This window comes from Nerophis lumbriciformis, linkage group LG02 (genome assembly GCF_033978685.3).
Source record: "Nerophis lumbriciformis linkage group LG02, RoL_Nlum_v2.1, whole genome shotgun sequence".
In the NCBI taxonomy this organism is placed as follows: domain Eukaryota; kingdom Metazoa; phylum Chordata; class Actinopteri; order Syngnathiformes; family Syngnathidae; genus Nerophis; species Nerophis lumbriciformis.
This window is the reverse complement of record NC_084549.2, coordinates 29,859,397-29,878,009: the sequence shown is the minus strand read 5'-3', so window position 1 is coordinate 29,878,009 and position 18,613 is coordinate 29,859,397. Positions and strand designations below refer to the sequence as shown.

General features: G+C 39.5%; 1 protein-coding gene across 2 annotated transcripts in view; it reads left to right on the top strand.

The window, feature by feature from the left end:
• The window catches only part of slx4ip (SLX4 interacting protein), a 70,446-nt gene that overhangs the window by 14,272 nt on the left and 37,561 nt on the right, over positions 1–18,613 (top strand). For both annotated transcript variants that reach the window (XM_061962078.2, XM_061962000.2), the window contains exons 2-3: positions 880–969; positions 1,235–1,361. In XM_061962078.2, the coding sequence (XP_061818062.1) occupies positions 880–969; positions 1,235–1,361 (217 nt within the window). The remainder of the gene's footprint in view (positions 1–879; positions 970–1,234; positions 1,362–18,613) is intronic.

Below are 18,613 nucleotides of genomic sequence, written 5' to 3'. Positions count from 1 at the left end.
TACAAGGGTTTTGGGACATTCCTAACGGCCGGGTTACTGAGTTTAATTAGCGAGTCTGCAACTTCAGCTCAAGATCAGACTCAAAACAAAGCTGAAAGTGTCCAATTTTGGTGTTTTCCTTTTATACAGCCATTTCCCATTCTACACAATGAGCCTGTTTTGGTCTTTAAATTGTTTTCGCTATTCAGTTTGTTCTATTTTTATGCATCATGGTTTTTGGGTAGTTCTTGTTACTCCACTGTCGCATGTTATGGGTGGTCCCGGTCCACAAGGAGAGGCAAGGTTCACAAGAGACCCAGTGCCCTCTTCTCTATGCAGTAGGCAGATTTTGCACTCATGTGTAAACCATGAGTGCCAGCTTGAGAAAGATGTAACAGCAAGTTAACCAGCCGAGTAATTTCTGGCCTCCCCGTCCCTTGTAGCTTATTGTCATTGGTATAATGATGTAATGCATCAGGAATCCACTTTGCTTCCATATCCTTAGCATTCTAGAATAGTTAGTGGTACAGGAACATAGTGTCCTTTAGGTATTTAATCACCTATTCTCTGTAATTAAACTAACTTCTCAATTTGGATTTGTTTCCACTTTGAGTTCTATGATAGTGCCGGAATTACATTGATGTTAAACTGGAGATCAGCTAAGAAAGGGGACACACAATACCGTAATTTTTTTAGTTTTGTTGAGGTTGGTTGAGAGATGGTCATAAAGGGAAAGAGGACCGGAGGGACTGCTGTGAAACGCCTGGGGTGATGTTTGAGTACATAGGGGGTCGTTTGGGGTTTGTCTCGCTGTCAATCACCCGCACTCTGATTCCCTTTGTTGTCTGTGAGCTCAATACCCCTCAGCAACCTGTGGCTGTCTTTCTCTTTGTGTTACAGTGTGGGAACTTTGCTGTGCTGGTGGATCTCTACGTCCTGCCCTTGGGCGGCCAAGAGGACGCCAGCTGGTTTACTACAAGCCACATCGAGGTACAGACACAATGAGAAGGGTGTGTACGTGATTAAGTGTGTTAGGTGAATATATAGCTTCTCTACTGCTTGGGGTCTTCTTAAAGGAAGCAGTAGCGTGGAATCTGAAATGACTTTGAGCCTTGTGTCCATTCTTCTTGGGGGTTTTATTGTTGCGATCCACTCACCTACCTTGCTATGGACTGTCAAGTCCAATCACAACCTGTATCCATTCAGCAATCCAATAACATGTTGGTAAATCTAACAATATGTCATTGTTTTGTAGGAAGTTACATCTCTGGTTCGTGATGCTGTGGATCAAAGAGTTAAGCAGTACACAGAGTCCTTCTATAACAGAAGACAACCAAAACATAAAAAGGAGCTGGCACCTGCCTCCGCCTTTATCGTTAAAGGTAACCATTTTATAACCCACATTACACTGAAGACCATTAGCCAAATGCTTGTCACAATGTATGTTCTTGCTTATTCTGTTAGTTACAGAAATACTAGGATAATTTTTGGACTATAAGTTAAGACTGGGGGATATGTACCAAAACTAAAATACAGATATTTGTATATCGTATATCGCTATTTTGGCCTGAAAAACCTGCATATCAAACAAAATGTGCAAAGTGTATAGTTTGAACTCAATACCACATTACTGTTACTACTAGTGTTCTGAAAATTAAAATTAAAAAGTAATTAATTATATTTACTCGATACTTAACCAAAAAAGTAATTTCATTTCTAATGCAACTACTTTTTAATACATGTAATTAATTACTTGGGAAAGTAATTAATGCGTTGCTTAAAAACGTTGAATAAATGTCATATGCAGTTAAGAGAAGTTTTATATGAGAGCAGCTTGTGTGTGCGTGTGTGTGCCTTTAAAAGGTGGTGTCTGTTGCCAAGTAACATGTGACATCAGGGAGGGTTTCAGCTGTTAACTTTAACAGATAGCAGTGGCAGTTTGTCTGGCGGCTATTCTGTTGAACCTTTTCACCGGATTGTGTTACCTCTGGTTAATAAAGAGAAGGAGCCACCGCCGGAGCTACGGTGCGGGCACGTCGGCTGTGCACGTCGGCTCTGCACAAAGGCCAATGTGGCTGGGGTTCTATGTTGGCAATGCGTGGCAGCGACTCTAGATGCGCACCAAACCCTTCCTCAACTCCGGTGCCTGCCGGGCTCCCCGGCAGTGGCGTGCTGCACTTGTGCGGTTTCCCCCGGCAGATCTCCTTGGCTGGTGCCAAGCAGCAGACTTAGATCTGGGACGGACCAGGGGAATCCGACTCTTTAAAGAATCTTATATGCTTTCTCACTATTAAAACAAAGCATCGCGAAGGCCCTTGGCGGTTGTTAACGTGATGTGATTTCTGCCCAGTGCTCTGAATGTCAGAATGAAGCGCGAGTAAACGGTGGGAGCAACTATAAAAATATATTATATATCGGTATGGCTGTATTGTCTCAAATACATACCTATTTCTATAATATGCCGGTATAACTTGTAATACTGATATACCGCACAGCTCTACTAAAAGGCGCACTTGAAATCCTTAAATTTTCTCAAAAATCGTCAGTGTGCCTTATAACCTGGTGCGCCTATTGTACGTATTAATTTTAGTTGAACTTACCAACCTCAAAGCAATTTTATTTGGTACATGGTGTAATAATAAGTGTGACCAGTAGATAGCAGTCACACATAAGAGATACGTGTGGACTGTGTGTGGACTGAAGTTGAGCATGTTCAATAAACTACGCTAGCAAGTATTCGTAAGCAAGCAACACCAAAACTTTGATGTCTCATTGAATATATAATAAATATAGAACATTATACACAGCGCTCAAAAGTCTGTCAAAATATTTTGGTACGACTTTGGTAAGCTAAGAAGCCGCACCGCTTGATTTAACGCGGAGCATTACTGGTACGGTAGTCAAACGTACTGTGCTTCAACATATAGGTATTATTATGGTGTCTGTATAAGGACCCCAAAATGGCATTTTTTAGGAAACATTATCTGGCGTTTTGTTTGACAATATTATGCAAAACTAACTTTTCTTACCTATTGGTACCTGCTGATGTGTATTTGGGATCTGCATAAGTCCCGAAAATGTGCGTGCGTCTGCCATTGTAGTCCGCGCCATAGTCAACAAGCTCCTTCTTTTTTCTGTCCTCTTGTTGTTGGGCATTCATCCTCTGCTGTTGCGATTACTATTATAAAATAGCGTACAGTTCTAACTTTTATCTGTCAGTAGACTCGCTATGGAAGCGCTAAAAACTATTGGTACAACAAAGATGACGGGGAGAAGACGTTGTCGAAGTGAAGCCACGTAAATAAGACCTCCCACAAAACGGTGCATCCCGAAGAGAAGTTCAGAAAGCAGAAGAAAAATAGTCTGTAAAACATAATCTATGCAACATTTTGACCAAAGAACCACCAATACATGTTCACAGATCACAAGGAAGTGTTTTCAATGTAAAAAAAAAAATCCTATTATGACTCTTTTAATATGCCTACGATCCAGTGTGGATTTTGTATGAAAATGGACCTAAATAAACCCGCTCATTGGCAGTGTGCCTTATAATTTGGTGCGCCCTGTGGTCTCACAACATTGTAAAAAAATCATAGATACAATTTTGAGGTGTGTATGTAGAAATGTATTTGAACTAGTTGAAGCGGGATGGTCCTCACCGGACATGGTGTGCCCAGTTGAGGACACATTAGGTTTTTATCTGATGTTCTACTATTTCGATTCTGCTCTACAGTAGTATTTGTAGTCGTAATTCTACATCTTTGTTTGTTTGTTTTAGTTGCTGGATGACTCCAAAATGTATTTCTCAGACATGAATAACATCCTACTGTGTATTCTACTTTATTCAATTTACTCTTTTTTTTACCTTTTGAATTATAAGTGCATTCCAAACCACCCATGCATAATGTATACTTTTTTGTTTCACCATCTTCAGAAGAACCCCCCCAAAGCGGCATGTTGTACTGCAAACAGGGTTGTCACAGGTAGTAGTTAATGCAGTTTAACTTGGCTCACTCAGCAGGGCAGCCTTGATTGTGAGAGTGGGATTACAGAGCAGTCAGACCCATAAAGTTTCTCCTGTGGCTACATCACAGCCTCTCATGCGACTCTCCAGTCATCCATCCTTCTTCTTCAATGTGTTCAGCATTTAATAGTTTTGTGCAAAGTTGCACTGATTAAAGAACAAGAACAAGACAACAGTGTTATAGCCGGGTTGCATTTGGCGTCACATCCGTTTTTCTTTTTCGTGGCCTAATTCACATTATTGTCAACCAGCTTCAGCGTAGCATTAACACAAGTGGGAGTGAGTTTAGAGTTTTAGCAGAAATACCATATTGCTTTTCTGTTCTTGGGTGTTCCCGTTATTAAAATAGAGAGATAGGAAAAAGCTTTCATAGAGTCCCAAAAGAAGTCGTTCATATCGGTAATAAACTTAGACTTAGACTTAGACAAACTTTAATGATCCACAAGGGAAATTGTTCAACACAGTAGCTCAGTTACAATGATGGAAAGTGTAAGGGTGGAAAGGACAATGCAGGTATAAATAGACTAATATAGCAATAAAAAATCTAACATATACCGTATATTACCAAATAAACGCCCTTGGGCAAAACACCGCCTATGTCCTAATAGCCGCCCGGGGTCTGACCCCATTTTGTGAATTAACCGCCTCTTCCTAATAACCGCCTATGTCCAAATAGCCGCCCATGGGCTGTTATTTGCATAATTTAGATTAAAATGCTACTGGGGTTGCGTTTGCTGCAGTATTATTGTTTTGATGGTTTTATAGAGTACTAGAGTTGAGTTGAGTTGAATTTGAGTTTATTTGGAACATGCAATCATACAACATACATTGTCAATACATCACAATCTCCAGTTTCTCTTTCCAGCATGTTTGAAAAGGAGTAGGAAGAAGCAGAGTTTATTTAATCCTACCCCTTTTCTTTTACATAACAGTTGCTAAAACTTTTATTCACTTCCTGTTCTCAATTTATTCACAATATACTCCATAAGTAATCACAATAAAAATAAGTAAATAAATAATAATTGGTGAAGTAAGTTACATTTCATATGTTGAGATAAGTAATTTTGTATTTTGTGAGTGAATGAATGAATGAATGGATGAGTTAAATAAATTCAGAATGTTTATCATGGTTCTTCTTCTTTGTACTTTGTAAACACTTTAAGTTTGAAGAGTTTCTTGAAGTGGATCATATTAGTACATTGTTTGATTGCTTTGCTTAATCCATTCCATCATTTAATTCCACATCCAGATATACTGAAGGTCTTAAGTGTTGTACGTGCATACAAATGTTTTAAATTACATTTCTCTCTAAGATTATATTCCTCCTCTTTTGTTGAGAAGAATTGTTGTATATTCTTGGGTAGCAGGTTATAGTTTGCTTTATGTATAATTTTATCTGTTTGCAAATTCACTATGTCGTAGAATTTCAGTATCTTTGATTCAATAAATAAAGGATTTGTGTGTTCTCTATATCCAACATTATGTATTATTATAACTGATCTTTTTTGTAATACCGTTAGTGAATGAAGTGTACTTTTGTAATTATTTCCCCATATTTCTACACAGTAACTCAGATATGGTAACACTAGTGAGCAGTAGAGAATATGAAGTGATTTTTTGTCTAGAACATGTTTTGCTTTATTCATTATTGACGTGTTTCTTGCTACTTTATGTTGTATATTTTTTACGTGAGATTTCCAGTTCAATTTATCATCAATCATTATACCTAGAAATTTGGTTTCATTTACTCTTTCAATTTCTACTCCGTCTATTTGTATTTGTGTTTGACTTTCTCTTCGACTGTTACCAAATAGCATTATTTTAGTTTTACTGAGATTCAACGATAGTCTGTTTTTGTCAAACCATCTTTTTAATTTGTTAATTTCTTCTGTTATTATTTGTATTATCTTCTGTGTTCTCTCCTGAACAAAACACTGTTGTATTATCTGCAAATAATACTAACTTTAAATCTTTTGTAACTTTACAAATGTCATTTATATATAGATTGAATAATTTAGGTCCTAGAATTGATCCCTGAGGTACACCACAGGATATATTTAGCGTTGTAGACGTGTGTTCGCCTAGCTTCACGTATTGTTTCCTGTTCATTAGATAACTTCTTATCCAGTTTAAGAATAACCCTCTGATGCCATATCGTTCTAGTTTTTTGATTAAAATATTGTGATTAATTGTGTCAAATGCTTTAGTTAGATCCATAAAAACTGCTGCCGCACATTTTTTATTATCTATAGCATTGGTCATTTCTTCTGTAATTTCAATTAAAGCCATCGAAGTTGAAACATTAGCTCTGTATCCATATTGATTTTCTTCGAGTATTCTATTTTTATTTATGAAACTCTCTAATCTGTTATTGAACAGTTTTTCAATGATTTTAGAAAATTGTGGAAGTAAGGAAACAGGTCTATAGTTTGTAAATTGATGTTTGTCGCCAGTCTTGTAAATTGGTGCAACTTTAGCTATTTTCATTTTGTTTGGAAATGTACCTGTTTGAAATGATAGGTTACTAATATACATTAATGGTCCTGAGATCTCTTCAATAACCTTTTTTATCGTTTTCATATCAATTTCGTTACAATCAGTTGAAGTCTTAGATTTACATTTTTTTTACAATTGTAACTATTTCCTCCTGTGTCACATTACTGAGGAACATGGAGTTGGGATTTCGCTCTATGGTATCATTATAGTCCTCAATTGAAACTTGGTACCATAATTTTATTTTTCCTGTATGCTGCTTTATTTAAAACTTGGAGTACTGTAGCCTTTATTTTATTTAAGTGACAGTATTATTGTTCTGTTTTGATGGTGGGTTTTATACTTGAGTACTTGGTACCATAATTACATTTTTCCCGGTAGGCTGCTTTATTTAAAAAGTTTATTTATTTTTAGTATTGGTATTCTATTTGACAATTGTTGCACTACTGCCATGTTGAGGCCTTGTTGATCTCTCGTCTTTTGATAGCCTACCTCATGTTGATCTCTTATTTTTTTGTTTGTATGTTTACAATAGCTTTTATATTTAAAGTTTTTTGTACGAAAAAAAAATTCTGGACAGTAACCATTGTAACCAAATAATGGCCTGGTGCAGGCTGGTGCAAAAAAAAAAAAAAAGCCTTGTGCAAATAACCGCCTGCTTCTTTTAAACGCCTGTCTCCAAAATCGATTTTGTGAAATAAACGCCCGGGCTACTATTTGGTAATATACGGTATACGAATATATACATAATGTGTAAAGAATATTATATATACAGATATATTATATTATGTCTATAACATATATACAATATATAACAATTACCATGTACAATATTACAGTAGGGCAGCACGGTGGCAGAGGGGTAGTGCGTCTGCCTCACAATACCAAGGTCCTGAATAGTCCTGGGTTCAATCCCGGGCTCGGGACCTTTCTGTGTGGAGTTTGCATGTTCTCCCCGTGACTGCGTGGGTTCCCTCCGGGTACTCCGGCTTCCTCCCACCTCCAAAGACATGCACCTGGGGATAGGTTGATTGGCAACACTAAATTGTCCCTAGTGTGTGAATGTGAGTGTGAATGTTGTCTGTCTATCTGTGTTGGCCCTGTGATGAGGTGGCGACTTGTCCAGGGTGTACCCCGCCTTCCGCCCGATTGTAGCTGAGATAGGCTCCAGCGACCCCGAAGGGAATAAGCGGTAGAAAATGCATGGATGGAATATTACAGTATATGTGACAGCAGCAGCATAAAATAGAGAGTAGATCCAGCAGAAAATAAACATTAAAAACAAAGAGAAGTAGCTGACATGTCAGGTGTCAGGTAATAGGCAGATATAATCTATTGCTGTATGGCGAGTGATTATACAGCAGGATGCAGTGTGGAATGGAGGAGTTCTTGAATCGCACAGTGCGGGAAAGAGGCTGAAGGAGCCTGTTGGAGTATGAGCTCCGCTGTCCCTTAATTGTCAGGTGGAGTGGGTGGGCAGGATTGTCCATGATGGCCAGCAGTTTGTCCAGTGTCCTCCTGTCCCTCACTGACACAAACGCCTCCAACTGCGTGCCAATAGTTTGGCCGGCTTTCCAGATCAGTTTATCAATCCGGTTTGCGTCCCTTTTGCTGGTGCTGCTCCCCCAACAAACCACTGCAAAGTACAGGGCACTGGCCACAACAGACCGATAAAATATCTCCAACAGCTTGCTGCACACATTAAAGGACCTAAGCTTCCTCAGGAAAAAGAGTCTGCTCATGCCCTTCTTGTAAACAGCTTTGCAGTTGTCCTTCCAGTCCAGTCTGCTGTTCAAATGGACTCCCAGGTACTTATACTGCTCCACTACTGCCACCTCCCAGCCCTGGATCTTGATGGGCTCCACCGAGGTCACTCTCTTCCTGAAGTCGATGACCAGCTCCTTGGTCTTGTCAACACCAAGGACCAGATGGTTTGCCTGAGACCACTTCACAAAGTCAGCGATCAGTGTCCTGTACTCCAATACCTGTCCCTCTCTGATACACCCGACCACAGCAGAGTCGTCAGAGTATTTCTGCAGAGGACAGGACCTGGAACTGTACTGGAAGTCTGAGGTGTACAGGGTGAACAGGAAAGGAGACAGGACGGTGCCCTGTGGAGCACCTACACCACTGACCACATTATCCGACAGGGAATTCCCCAGTCGCACAAACTGGGGCCTGTCAGACAAGTAATCAGTGATCCAGGAGACAATGGATGAACTGACACCCATCCTGAGCAACTTGTCACTCATCAGAATTGGCTGAATGGTGTTAAAGGCACTGGAGAAATCAAAAAACATGATCCTCACAGTGCCCTTCCCACCATCCAGGTGAGAGTGAGCATGATGCAGCAGGTAGATAACAGTGCAGCAGGTAGATAACAGTCAGGGTAAAGACGAAAGCACATTGAAAGTAATGGCTTCCAAACATGCCGCTTTTATCTCGTGAAATACAATCAGACCATGGCTGTGTCTGCAGCAATCACTTTGTAAAATGTTTGTTTGTTTCAGACTTCACTTTTCAAACTTTCTGTGTTGCAATTGCGTTTATTCATTACTATACTAGTAGTGTTTGAGAGCTGAACTAAACGTAAAGAAAGGATAAGAGATCACATTATTTTGAGTTATTTTGTGGTTGCTATTCCCAAATTTAATTACGGACACTTGGTTGTGCAAATAAACTAACGTCATGTCAAGTCCGAGTAGTAAATATTGTAATTGTTGGTCCAACCCACCTTATTGTTGTTGTCGAACAGAAACTAAAAGCTTTGTTGTTGTGCAGGAAAGCAAAGTGCTCTATTTGACATGGATGGACACATTACAGCGTCTTTGGTGCTATTTGTTCATATCATAAAAAAACTAGATGAATAAATCTGTTGTAAGCTCAACAGCATCCTGAATCTTGGTATCACTAGTAAACATTGCTGGATAACTGGGACATTTATAGCTAAATAATGAGACAAAATTACCTTCACACCATAAAAACAACTGTAGACATTAATTGTAGCTGAGACTAATATTAGTAGCAGGAAATTAAATGCAACCAAACTTTTTTTTTCATTCGCGTCTCGACAGCACAGCACATGGTATGTCAATGAAATACGGTACTTAGCGATGAATGAATATGTCCAACATTGTCTTTCACGGTTTTATGCTTAATTTGTGGACCCCTCAAATGAGAAGACATAAAGTGCCTCCAATCTTTTCTTCTTAGAATCCTTGTAAGTGTCGAAGGAAGTGAGGTTGAGGTGAGCAGTAACGTGTTGGTGATAATGAATGGTTTAAATCTTTCAAAAATATTTTTTCTTAAGAGTGTATAAATCGACTCCATCGCATTTTAAATAATTTTTCATGATCGGTTATATATTTGCCTCAAAATCTTTCAAAATACGCCCAAATTTGCACTGATGCAGGTAAATAAACAGTAGCCTATTGGGACTCTAGACCATCTACATGCGGAAGTGGCTTTAGGTCACCTGATTGCAACCCAGCAATAGACCTAGAATTACAGTGGATTCTGCACCTGGGCAAGGTGTGAACAGACTAACAGTGTAAGGGTACTGAAAAGCCTAACTCATATTCCTCATGACAGACTGAAGAGAGACAGACATTTCTAATGATGGCGATCACAGGCTCAGGCCCTGCAAACACACAGATACAAACGCACATTGTGTGAACAAGAGGACAACCAGTATATCATTGAAAAAAACATGTTTCGTTAAATATGCTTCCTTAGAAATAATGTAGCCGGTGTTACTCCATACATACATGTATCTGCAAATGTACCTTCTTGTAACATGAACAGGTATAGCGCCTCAAATGGTACTATGCAGTTCATGTTCTCTGGTCCTATTAAGGTCTTAAGTAAGCGTAATGACATTCTTGGTCATTGTCCCCTGTGAGAGAGGTGGCTGAACAGACTTTGAGAAGGTAGCAGGCCGACAGGAGCCATAAAAAGGGGAAGAAAGACTATAAGCTTAGCCCACCTAACCTCGGGGTAAGTATTAAGTCTGGGGTCGTCAAGTCTGCAAGCAGGTCAAATACTAACCTGCAAATCCTCTCACAGATGTACTTCAATATTGTCTGTTAGGAGAGTGGAACATGGTTTCCTGAATACATTAATTTCAGTACTGAACACTAATTATAGCCAGATTCTTTCAGAGGAGAAATGTGATTTACTTTGCTCAAAGACATGCATAGACATAGTTGTTCACAGGAAAAAGTGTGAGGTGTAACTGCACTGATGTCTGAGACAATAATAGGCGGATGGCCTTTGGTATTAAGACCACAGTGTGAGGGGACTTGTTGTTCTTGTAGTGTTTGAGCTTATGCCAGCTGTAAGGGCAGAGTAACAACTTCAGCTGTTGGCACTTCAAATGAGCCATCAACAGCTTTTAGCCTTCCAAATAGTTCCAGTGCAAGTGTTTCCAAGTCATGGTATCTGGAGATAGGTGACTTGCTATAAGGAAAGAGCAACATAACGTGTATTTGTAAGCCACCATAAACACAGCCGAATGCTTTTAATGCACCTTAGCATATGTCCTATTTTCTGTCAACTTTATTGGAAGGAACACTTTAAAAATATACCCTCCTTTCTCGATAATTGTGGTGGTTAACATTGCAAAAGAGAGAAGTGCAAATTAGGTATGGACATCATAATCAATTTGGCACAAACTCCCTTTTGAATGGGAACTGCACTTTTTTATTTTTATTTTGCCAATCGTTCACAAATCTATTTAGAGAGACAAAAAGACAAAAGTTTGTGTTTGTGTTTTACATTCTACCATGTTCTAGATGGCTAGCAATGCAGCTAATGGAAACAATCAATTCTACTTCTAAATCACTTTGAAAATGCATTCAAAAAACGCCAACAATACTTGTTTTACGTTCCGTCACCTGTATAATAACCAAGCTGTAGGAACATTGTTATTGTAAGAGCAAACACAGAGGAACTCTTTTTAAAGTTAAAGTTAAAGTACCAATGATTGACACACACACACTAGGTGTGGCGAAATTATTCTCTGCATTTGACCCATCACCCTTGATCACCCCCTGGGAGGTGAGGGGAGCAGTGGGCAGCAGCAGTGGCCGCGCCTGGGAATCATTTTTGGTGGTTTAACCCCCAATTCTAACCCTTGATGCTGAGTGCCAAGCAGGGAGGCAATGGGTCCCATTTTTATAGTCTTTGGTATGACTCGGCCGGGGTTTGAACTCACAACCTACCGATCTCAGGGCGGACACTCTAACCACTAGGCCACTGAGTAGCACATCGGCATCCTTCAATATTAGCCCTTAGCCAGCTACGGCAAGGGATACGCTAGCTTCTCCGTCAGCACCCAAATTGCGTTTGAGTTTGTAGTAAGGCTGCAGCTAACGATTATTTTTCTATCGATTAATCTATAGATTATTTTTTTCGATTATCGCTTAATCTATAGATTATTTTTTCGATTAATCTATAGATTATTTTTCCTATTACCGATTATTTTTTTATTTAAAATGAAGATGAAAAAATAAATGTAGGCCAGTTTTTTCAAAAGGCATGACTTTTATTTACAAAAAAAAAAGTATGGCCACTCAGTCAACATTGACAACAACATGACAAAATATTCTGTAACAATGGGCGGTATAGCTCGGTTGGTAGAGTGGCCGTGTCAGCAACTTGAGGGTTGCAGGTTCGATCCCCGCTTCCGCCATCCTAGTCACTGCCGTTGTGTCCTTGGGCAAGACACTTTACCCACCTGCTCCCAGTGCCACCCACACTGGTTTAAATGTAACTTAGATATTGGGTTTCACTATGTAAAGCGCTTTGAGTCACTAGAGAAAAGCGCTATATAAATATAATTCACTAAAATGTAAACATTTAAATCTTTTAACATTTAACACAATTAAAAGTAGCTTATTTGCTTTTTAATGTGCAAATATAAAAGTAAACATCCAGTGCAAATCTTAATATTCTGCAATAGTATAAGCATTTCTAAAGTAAAAGTATTGCTTATTTTGCTTTAAAATGTGCTAAAATAAAGATAAACATCCAATACAAAAAAGTGCAAAACGAAATATTCTGTAACAGTGTAAACATTTCAACAAAAGTAAAAGTATTGCTTATTTTGCTTAATAACACAACAATGATAGTATGATTAAAGTGAAAGTTAATTGTTGGTTTGTACATAGTATATGTAACTGTTAATGTTGTAAAAGGTATTTGCACAACTAATTAACGTTAGCGTTAAAGAGGAGCGCGTCTTTGTAAACACTGAACAGGCACGCCAAACGCGCCTCTCAGAGCGAAACGGTGCTTTAGTTTATGAATTTACAACGCAGATACAAATGACACATTCATGTTTTTGTGTAATGATGACAACGTATACTCACGCGGACGATTGACTAGTTGATGGTGATGGCAAGAACGCTGTCGGGTGTTTTCTTTTCAAATGTTCGTTCATAGCCGTTGTGCTGCTATGATAGGCCATTTCCGCTCGACACAGTGTGCATACAACAACTGTCAAGTGTTTTGCTTTTTTCGCTGTGCTTATCCCACACTTGAAGGGATGTACCAATGCTGAATGTGGCTTCTGGATTTCACTCAAAAGACCAGACCGTAGTTACGTTTTCCTTTTATTTTCCTTTAGTTTGCAACAGTTTTTCCAACGAAGAAACAGTTTCTTTTTTCTTCTTTAGTCTTTTTAGCAGTCTTTAGCAGTGTTAGACTTTAGTTTCTTTAGCTGTCATTGGCTGTCTTTAGTAGCCTTTAGTAGCCTTTAGCAGGTGAAAAACCTTTAAGGACAAAACACCACAAGATTAACATGCTGTAAAAAAATCAATCAATTATCAATCCCATAATTTACAATTATTAATTAGGCTATCAAACTCTTAACCATTAAACAAGTGCAAGAAAATGGACACATCTTTTCCCTTTAAGTTAAAACAGATTTTAAATAAATTGTCTCAACATAAATGCACCAAGATACATATAAAATACAATTAAACCCTGAAACACAATAGATAAATGCAACAGAAAACCCAATATGCAAATACATAAATACCTAACCAATTAACCACCTATTTAGATACATATTTAAAATCCATATTCAATATAAATATATTATTAATTTAGCAGTGAAACCTCACCAGCAGCCAATGATCCAACACACTTAAATCCAACACTTTAAGTTGAGCGACTTCACCCTCCTGATGAAGCAAACTGCTCCAACATTTATCAAACTAAGCAAAGAATATCAACACTAAACAACAGTTACATAACACACTGTGTGTATTTAGCCTCCAGACTAAGCACGCTACATGCACACAACCCCCCCCAACCCCCCAATCTCACCAGCGCAACATGTGCGCCACACCCACAAAGAGAAATATTAAATCTTACATACTTTTGGCACAACTCTTGGTTATCTGTAATGAACTAAACCTTTTTCCACTCTGCGCTGGCGTCTTTTGTACTCCTTGATTTGACAAAGCTGTCTAATTACCGGGCTCGCGCACCAGCAGATGAGACGGGAGTGCGCCGCGTTATACCTGCGCGTGAACGTAAACTGATCGGCTCTGATTTTATAAGCCGACTGGCCGAAATAATGCCGAATTATATACATTTCCTGGGGTTGCCTAGGTGAATAGGGAGGCGGATGTGCTCTAAGATAAAATATAATTTTATTAAGTGGGGTTTGGCTGGTTGCTAAACAGCCACGGTTGCGAGCTCGCGCGTCAGCTGACGAGACAGCTGTTCACCGCTACAACATTATTAGGCCGTTTATTGAAATACTCCCACACTTTTGACGACTTTTGGCGTGCTTTTTTTCCCTCGCTCGCACCGCTCGCATCATCTGCTTTGCGCTCCGCCATGACGGCAGTGTGACGTAAATATGCGACGCTTCGACGCATAAAAACGGCGTCGACGTATTTACGTAACCGATGACGTCGACTACGTCGACGCGTCGTTTCAGCCTTAGTTTGTAGTGCACAACACAATGCGATAGGACACCAATCTGTACTGACTGAAAAACATGAACAATCATATTACAGTATCTGTAAAGTAGACTTAGACTTCCTTTTTATTGTCATTCAAATTTGAACTTTACAGCACAGATAAGAACGAAATTTCGTTACATAAGCTCATGGTAGTGCGGGATAAAAATACAATAAGGTGCATATATAAATAAATAAATATATTTAAATAATATATAAATATATATATATGAAATAAATAAATATGTATAAACATATATAAATAGATTACTGTACAGATAAATATATTTCACTTGTTCACATGCGTCCACGTTTATGGATGTATGTTATATTGTCTTTTTTATTCCAGCGAGTTAATCCATTTTGGGGGGAGTTGAGGGGATAATTTAATTATGATGCGTTCAAGAGTCTTACGGCCTGAGGGAAGAAACTGTTACAGAACCTGGAGGTTCTGCTTCGGAGGCTGCGGAACCTCTTAGCCACAAGTATTAGCCCACATTTCATGTTTTGTTTATACACAGGTAGCTCGACAGCATATATAGTTGTAAAAACATGCATGCGTGCATCATGATCAATATTAAAGTGCCTCACTGGATGGACAATTATACGTTTGGTCTAGCTGACTGGGGACATTTTGTCCGGTTAATTTTGGGTATGCACTCCATTTATGTCGAAATAGATTGGCTCCAAGTTCCACATTTACAGTGTCAAAATCAAGTCACTCTCTCGGCTTCCGTCTGCTCCAATGTTTCACCTTTTCATTGTGCTCACTTATAGAATGAGGAGTTCATCCTTTGTATACTACATTATGCTGTGTATGTATACTTGCAGTGTGTATATAAAACGTTGATGGAGGGTTTTGAAGTTGTCTTAGAGGGCTTTTAAGGCTACAACCGTGATTCTCATGAGCCGCATCTTTTAAGCATTTTTATCATCTTTAAAAGCCTAAAAAAAAGAAAAAACTATTTGCAATTGCCAACAACATTACCAGATTTCTTTTGTCTGCCATGTGTGATGCAAATCCCAATCCTTTCTGCAACTGCCCCTCTGAAGGTTACCCTTGTAATTGAGAATCACCCAACCAGTGTTAGATTGGTTGTGGCAAAGGCTCCTGGTGGTACCCAGAGTACATTTCAGTCCATGGCAGAGTTCTTCTTCCTCTTCCTGCACAGGTGCCAGGGCTTAGAGGGGAGGGAACACCTGCCAGCCTGTTTCCCCATGGCCACTGCAGGCTGGAAAGGCATTTTCCCAGGCTCCCCAGATGAATGGTCACTAATAGCCGTGGGAGAGGGCTTTGCAAGTGCTGCACAGTGTACCACTGACTCCTCTTGGCAGCCCTATGAAGGGGGCTTAAGGCAGCCTGACCATGGTCATTGTAGGGAAAGCACAAGTGTTGTTGGATTTCTTTACTTTTAAAATATGTGTTACATATGACCATTTCGTTCACAATGAGGAATGCAGAGGTTGTGTAGTTATTTAGTGTAAATTCAAGTAGTTTTTATTTTCCGCTGACATTTTTAGGGCCAAGGGATCCAATTTAGATCCTATAAACAAACTATACTAAACTGTGGAATTAAAATATGTTAGCAACCACGACCCACAAACCTTAACCATTCTTTCTATGTTGCATGTCTGGTTCCTACAACATAAAGAGTCAGGTCTTCCGACTGTTCTTCTTTGTCTCTTCTCTTATCCACCATAACTCTTACTATTTATGTTTGTGGCTGCTATGTAAAGGGCCTGGTCTGTAAATAGAGAGGTATGTCGGTGGCAGAGTTACCTGCCCTGCTCTTGGTTACTGGGCGCATGGCAGCCTGGGATTAAGGCAAGGGTGAAACCGAGACCTGTTACAGGAACAAAGGAATTCCAAGGCCTAGGCTCAAAATGGATCTTGATCAGAGTAGCCGCTCCCGCTAGTGTTCCTGCTCACCCTCCCATCTCTGGCCCCTGTTGAGCAACCCCCTTTCTCCAGTGCTAGGAGGAGTTGCTGTGGCTCTTAAAATCTTGCCTGTATGTTCCCCGCTTTTCTAATTGGACAGTTTGACTTCCCTAATAAACACTCCCCCATGCTTACGCAAACATTTGCTTTTTTTGATATTTGCACTTAAATTCATATCCTTTCCTCCCTACTCTTGTGTCCCTACTTTAGGTTTTCTCACTTTCTCCCCTTAACCTCCTCTACAAGGTTTGCTGCAATTTCTTTGGACATAACCACAATTCCTGCCATTGCTGTCACACTACACTCTTTTCCTATATAATTAGGGACTGAGCCTTAGCACGGAACACATTCATGTGACTGTTGACCACATTCTGGCCGAGCGTACAGCACGCATTCTGTTGATGGTCGGCCTGGCCAGAATTTCTTGTTTCAGCAATGACTGAAATTGATCTTGTGTCCCCCCCGTTTTTCGATATGACACTTGAGTCTGAGAGAAACATCCCTTTTCATTTGTGTCTACAACTCTTTGGAAAGGCGTCCACAACCCCAACCCTCAGGGTAGTTTGCTAAATTCTATAAAAAATATTATAAGACAGTCGAGTAGTTCAGATTTTAACCTGTTAATTAACCTTGAATAAAATGACGCCTGTTAATTAAGCCGCTTTGGTCAGTGTATTAATTTAAAGATAAGTGCCATTAAAATGAGCTCAAGGAATACAAGTTACAGTCAACTCTCTTGCTCTCACTGTAATCGTGCCTATGTGCTATTTGACACTGGTAGCCAAACCTTGACATGCTATGTGTGTCAGGGTTCATTTATATGGACTAATAAACATAGCATAGCAGTTCCACGCTGGAACCAGCAAGAAGAGACAGCCTTACCCAGTGAGACCTTGATCTTGAGTTTTCAATTGCAACAGTGCATAACTCATGTCCACAAACTGCTTTGCACAATGTAAATCAGTCTTCCTCCCTCCTCTCTTAATTCTCCATAATATAAACAGCGGTAGCACTTTGAAATAGTTGTACCTAATTATATTTTGACATTTATTAACTATGACAATCTGTATCGTGACTATATTTATCTAAGCCGCTTACATTTCTGAGATGAAGATTACTTGTTTAGTGTGGCTAAACTCTCCCCACCTTTTTGGTCACATGCTGCATTATGGGCTGGCCTGAGCTACATGCTGTGGCGTATTTTGTAACTGCGTCGTAGGGGTCACCCAAATGTTAAATTGAGCACTCATGTGCAAATATTGTTTCAGGTGGTTGTTGCTGGATGATAAGGCACAGTGCAGTGCTACAGCCATAGTTACAGTTACAGAGTGATGTCGTTCCAGGAAAGCCCCTACTACATATGGGTAACTTCCTCATATTCTCTCATCCTTCACTCCTTCATCTCTCACTTGCTCCTAGCCCTAACTCTTTATCCACACTTGTGGACAGTGGGAGGGTGTCCACTTCAAGGCTGTGCAGGATTCTCAATCACTGTTGTCTGGAAATCATGCTGGTTCAACTTCTGTTTATATAGTGTTTCCTACACTCTGATATGTCATGTTCATGCACACAGGAAACATGTATGAAATCATGACAGTAATGACTTGTCTAAAACCTGTGTTTATATAGAGTGTAATGTCGTAATCGTCTTGCACATTTGGTCATCTAGAAAATGTTCTTAGAAACCCTGTTAAGCATTTACACAGCTAATGGATTGTTTTTCTCTGGCAGATATTATGCTTTGCTAACCAGATTTCACTCAACATGCAGGTCATGTTTATGTGACATTTTGTAACTGGGACAGTATTAGGGCTCACACAAAGACCAAGTTTTTTCCTCGCACTCTGATGGTTGTTGCCATCATCTCAGCACTTGTGGGCGTGTTGATCTTTAAATAATGTTTGGTCAGACTCACTGGTGGTGCAATCGTATCTTGAAGCATTCAACAAATGTATGTAATTGGCCATCGAAATTGGCCGACAGTCAAGGTGCAAGTGCCGGAAAAATATTGCTATTTAAAGGGTGCTTTATGTAGATCATAAGATGTGCCTACACCAGTGGTGTCCAAATTAAGACCTGCTGGCCAAGTTGAAGATGCCGGCGGGCCGCACTTGGCCCGCGAAAAGTCAAGAGTTTTATAAGGAATCAGGCTTGCTGGGTGTTTTCAAATTAAGTCCAACTATCTGAGACTGATTATTGCAA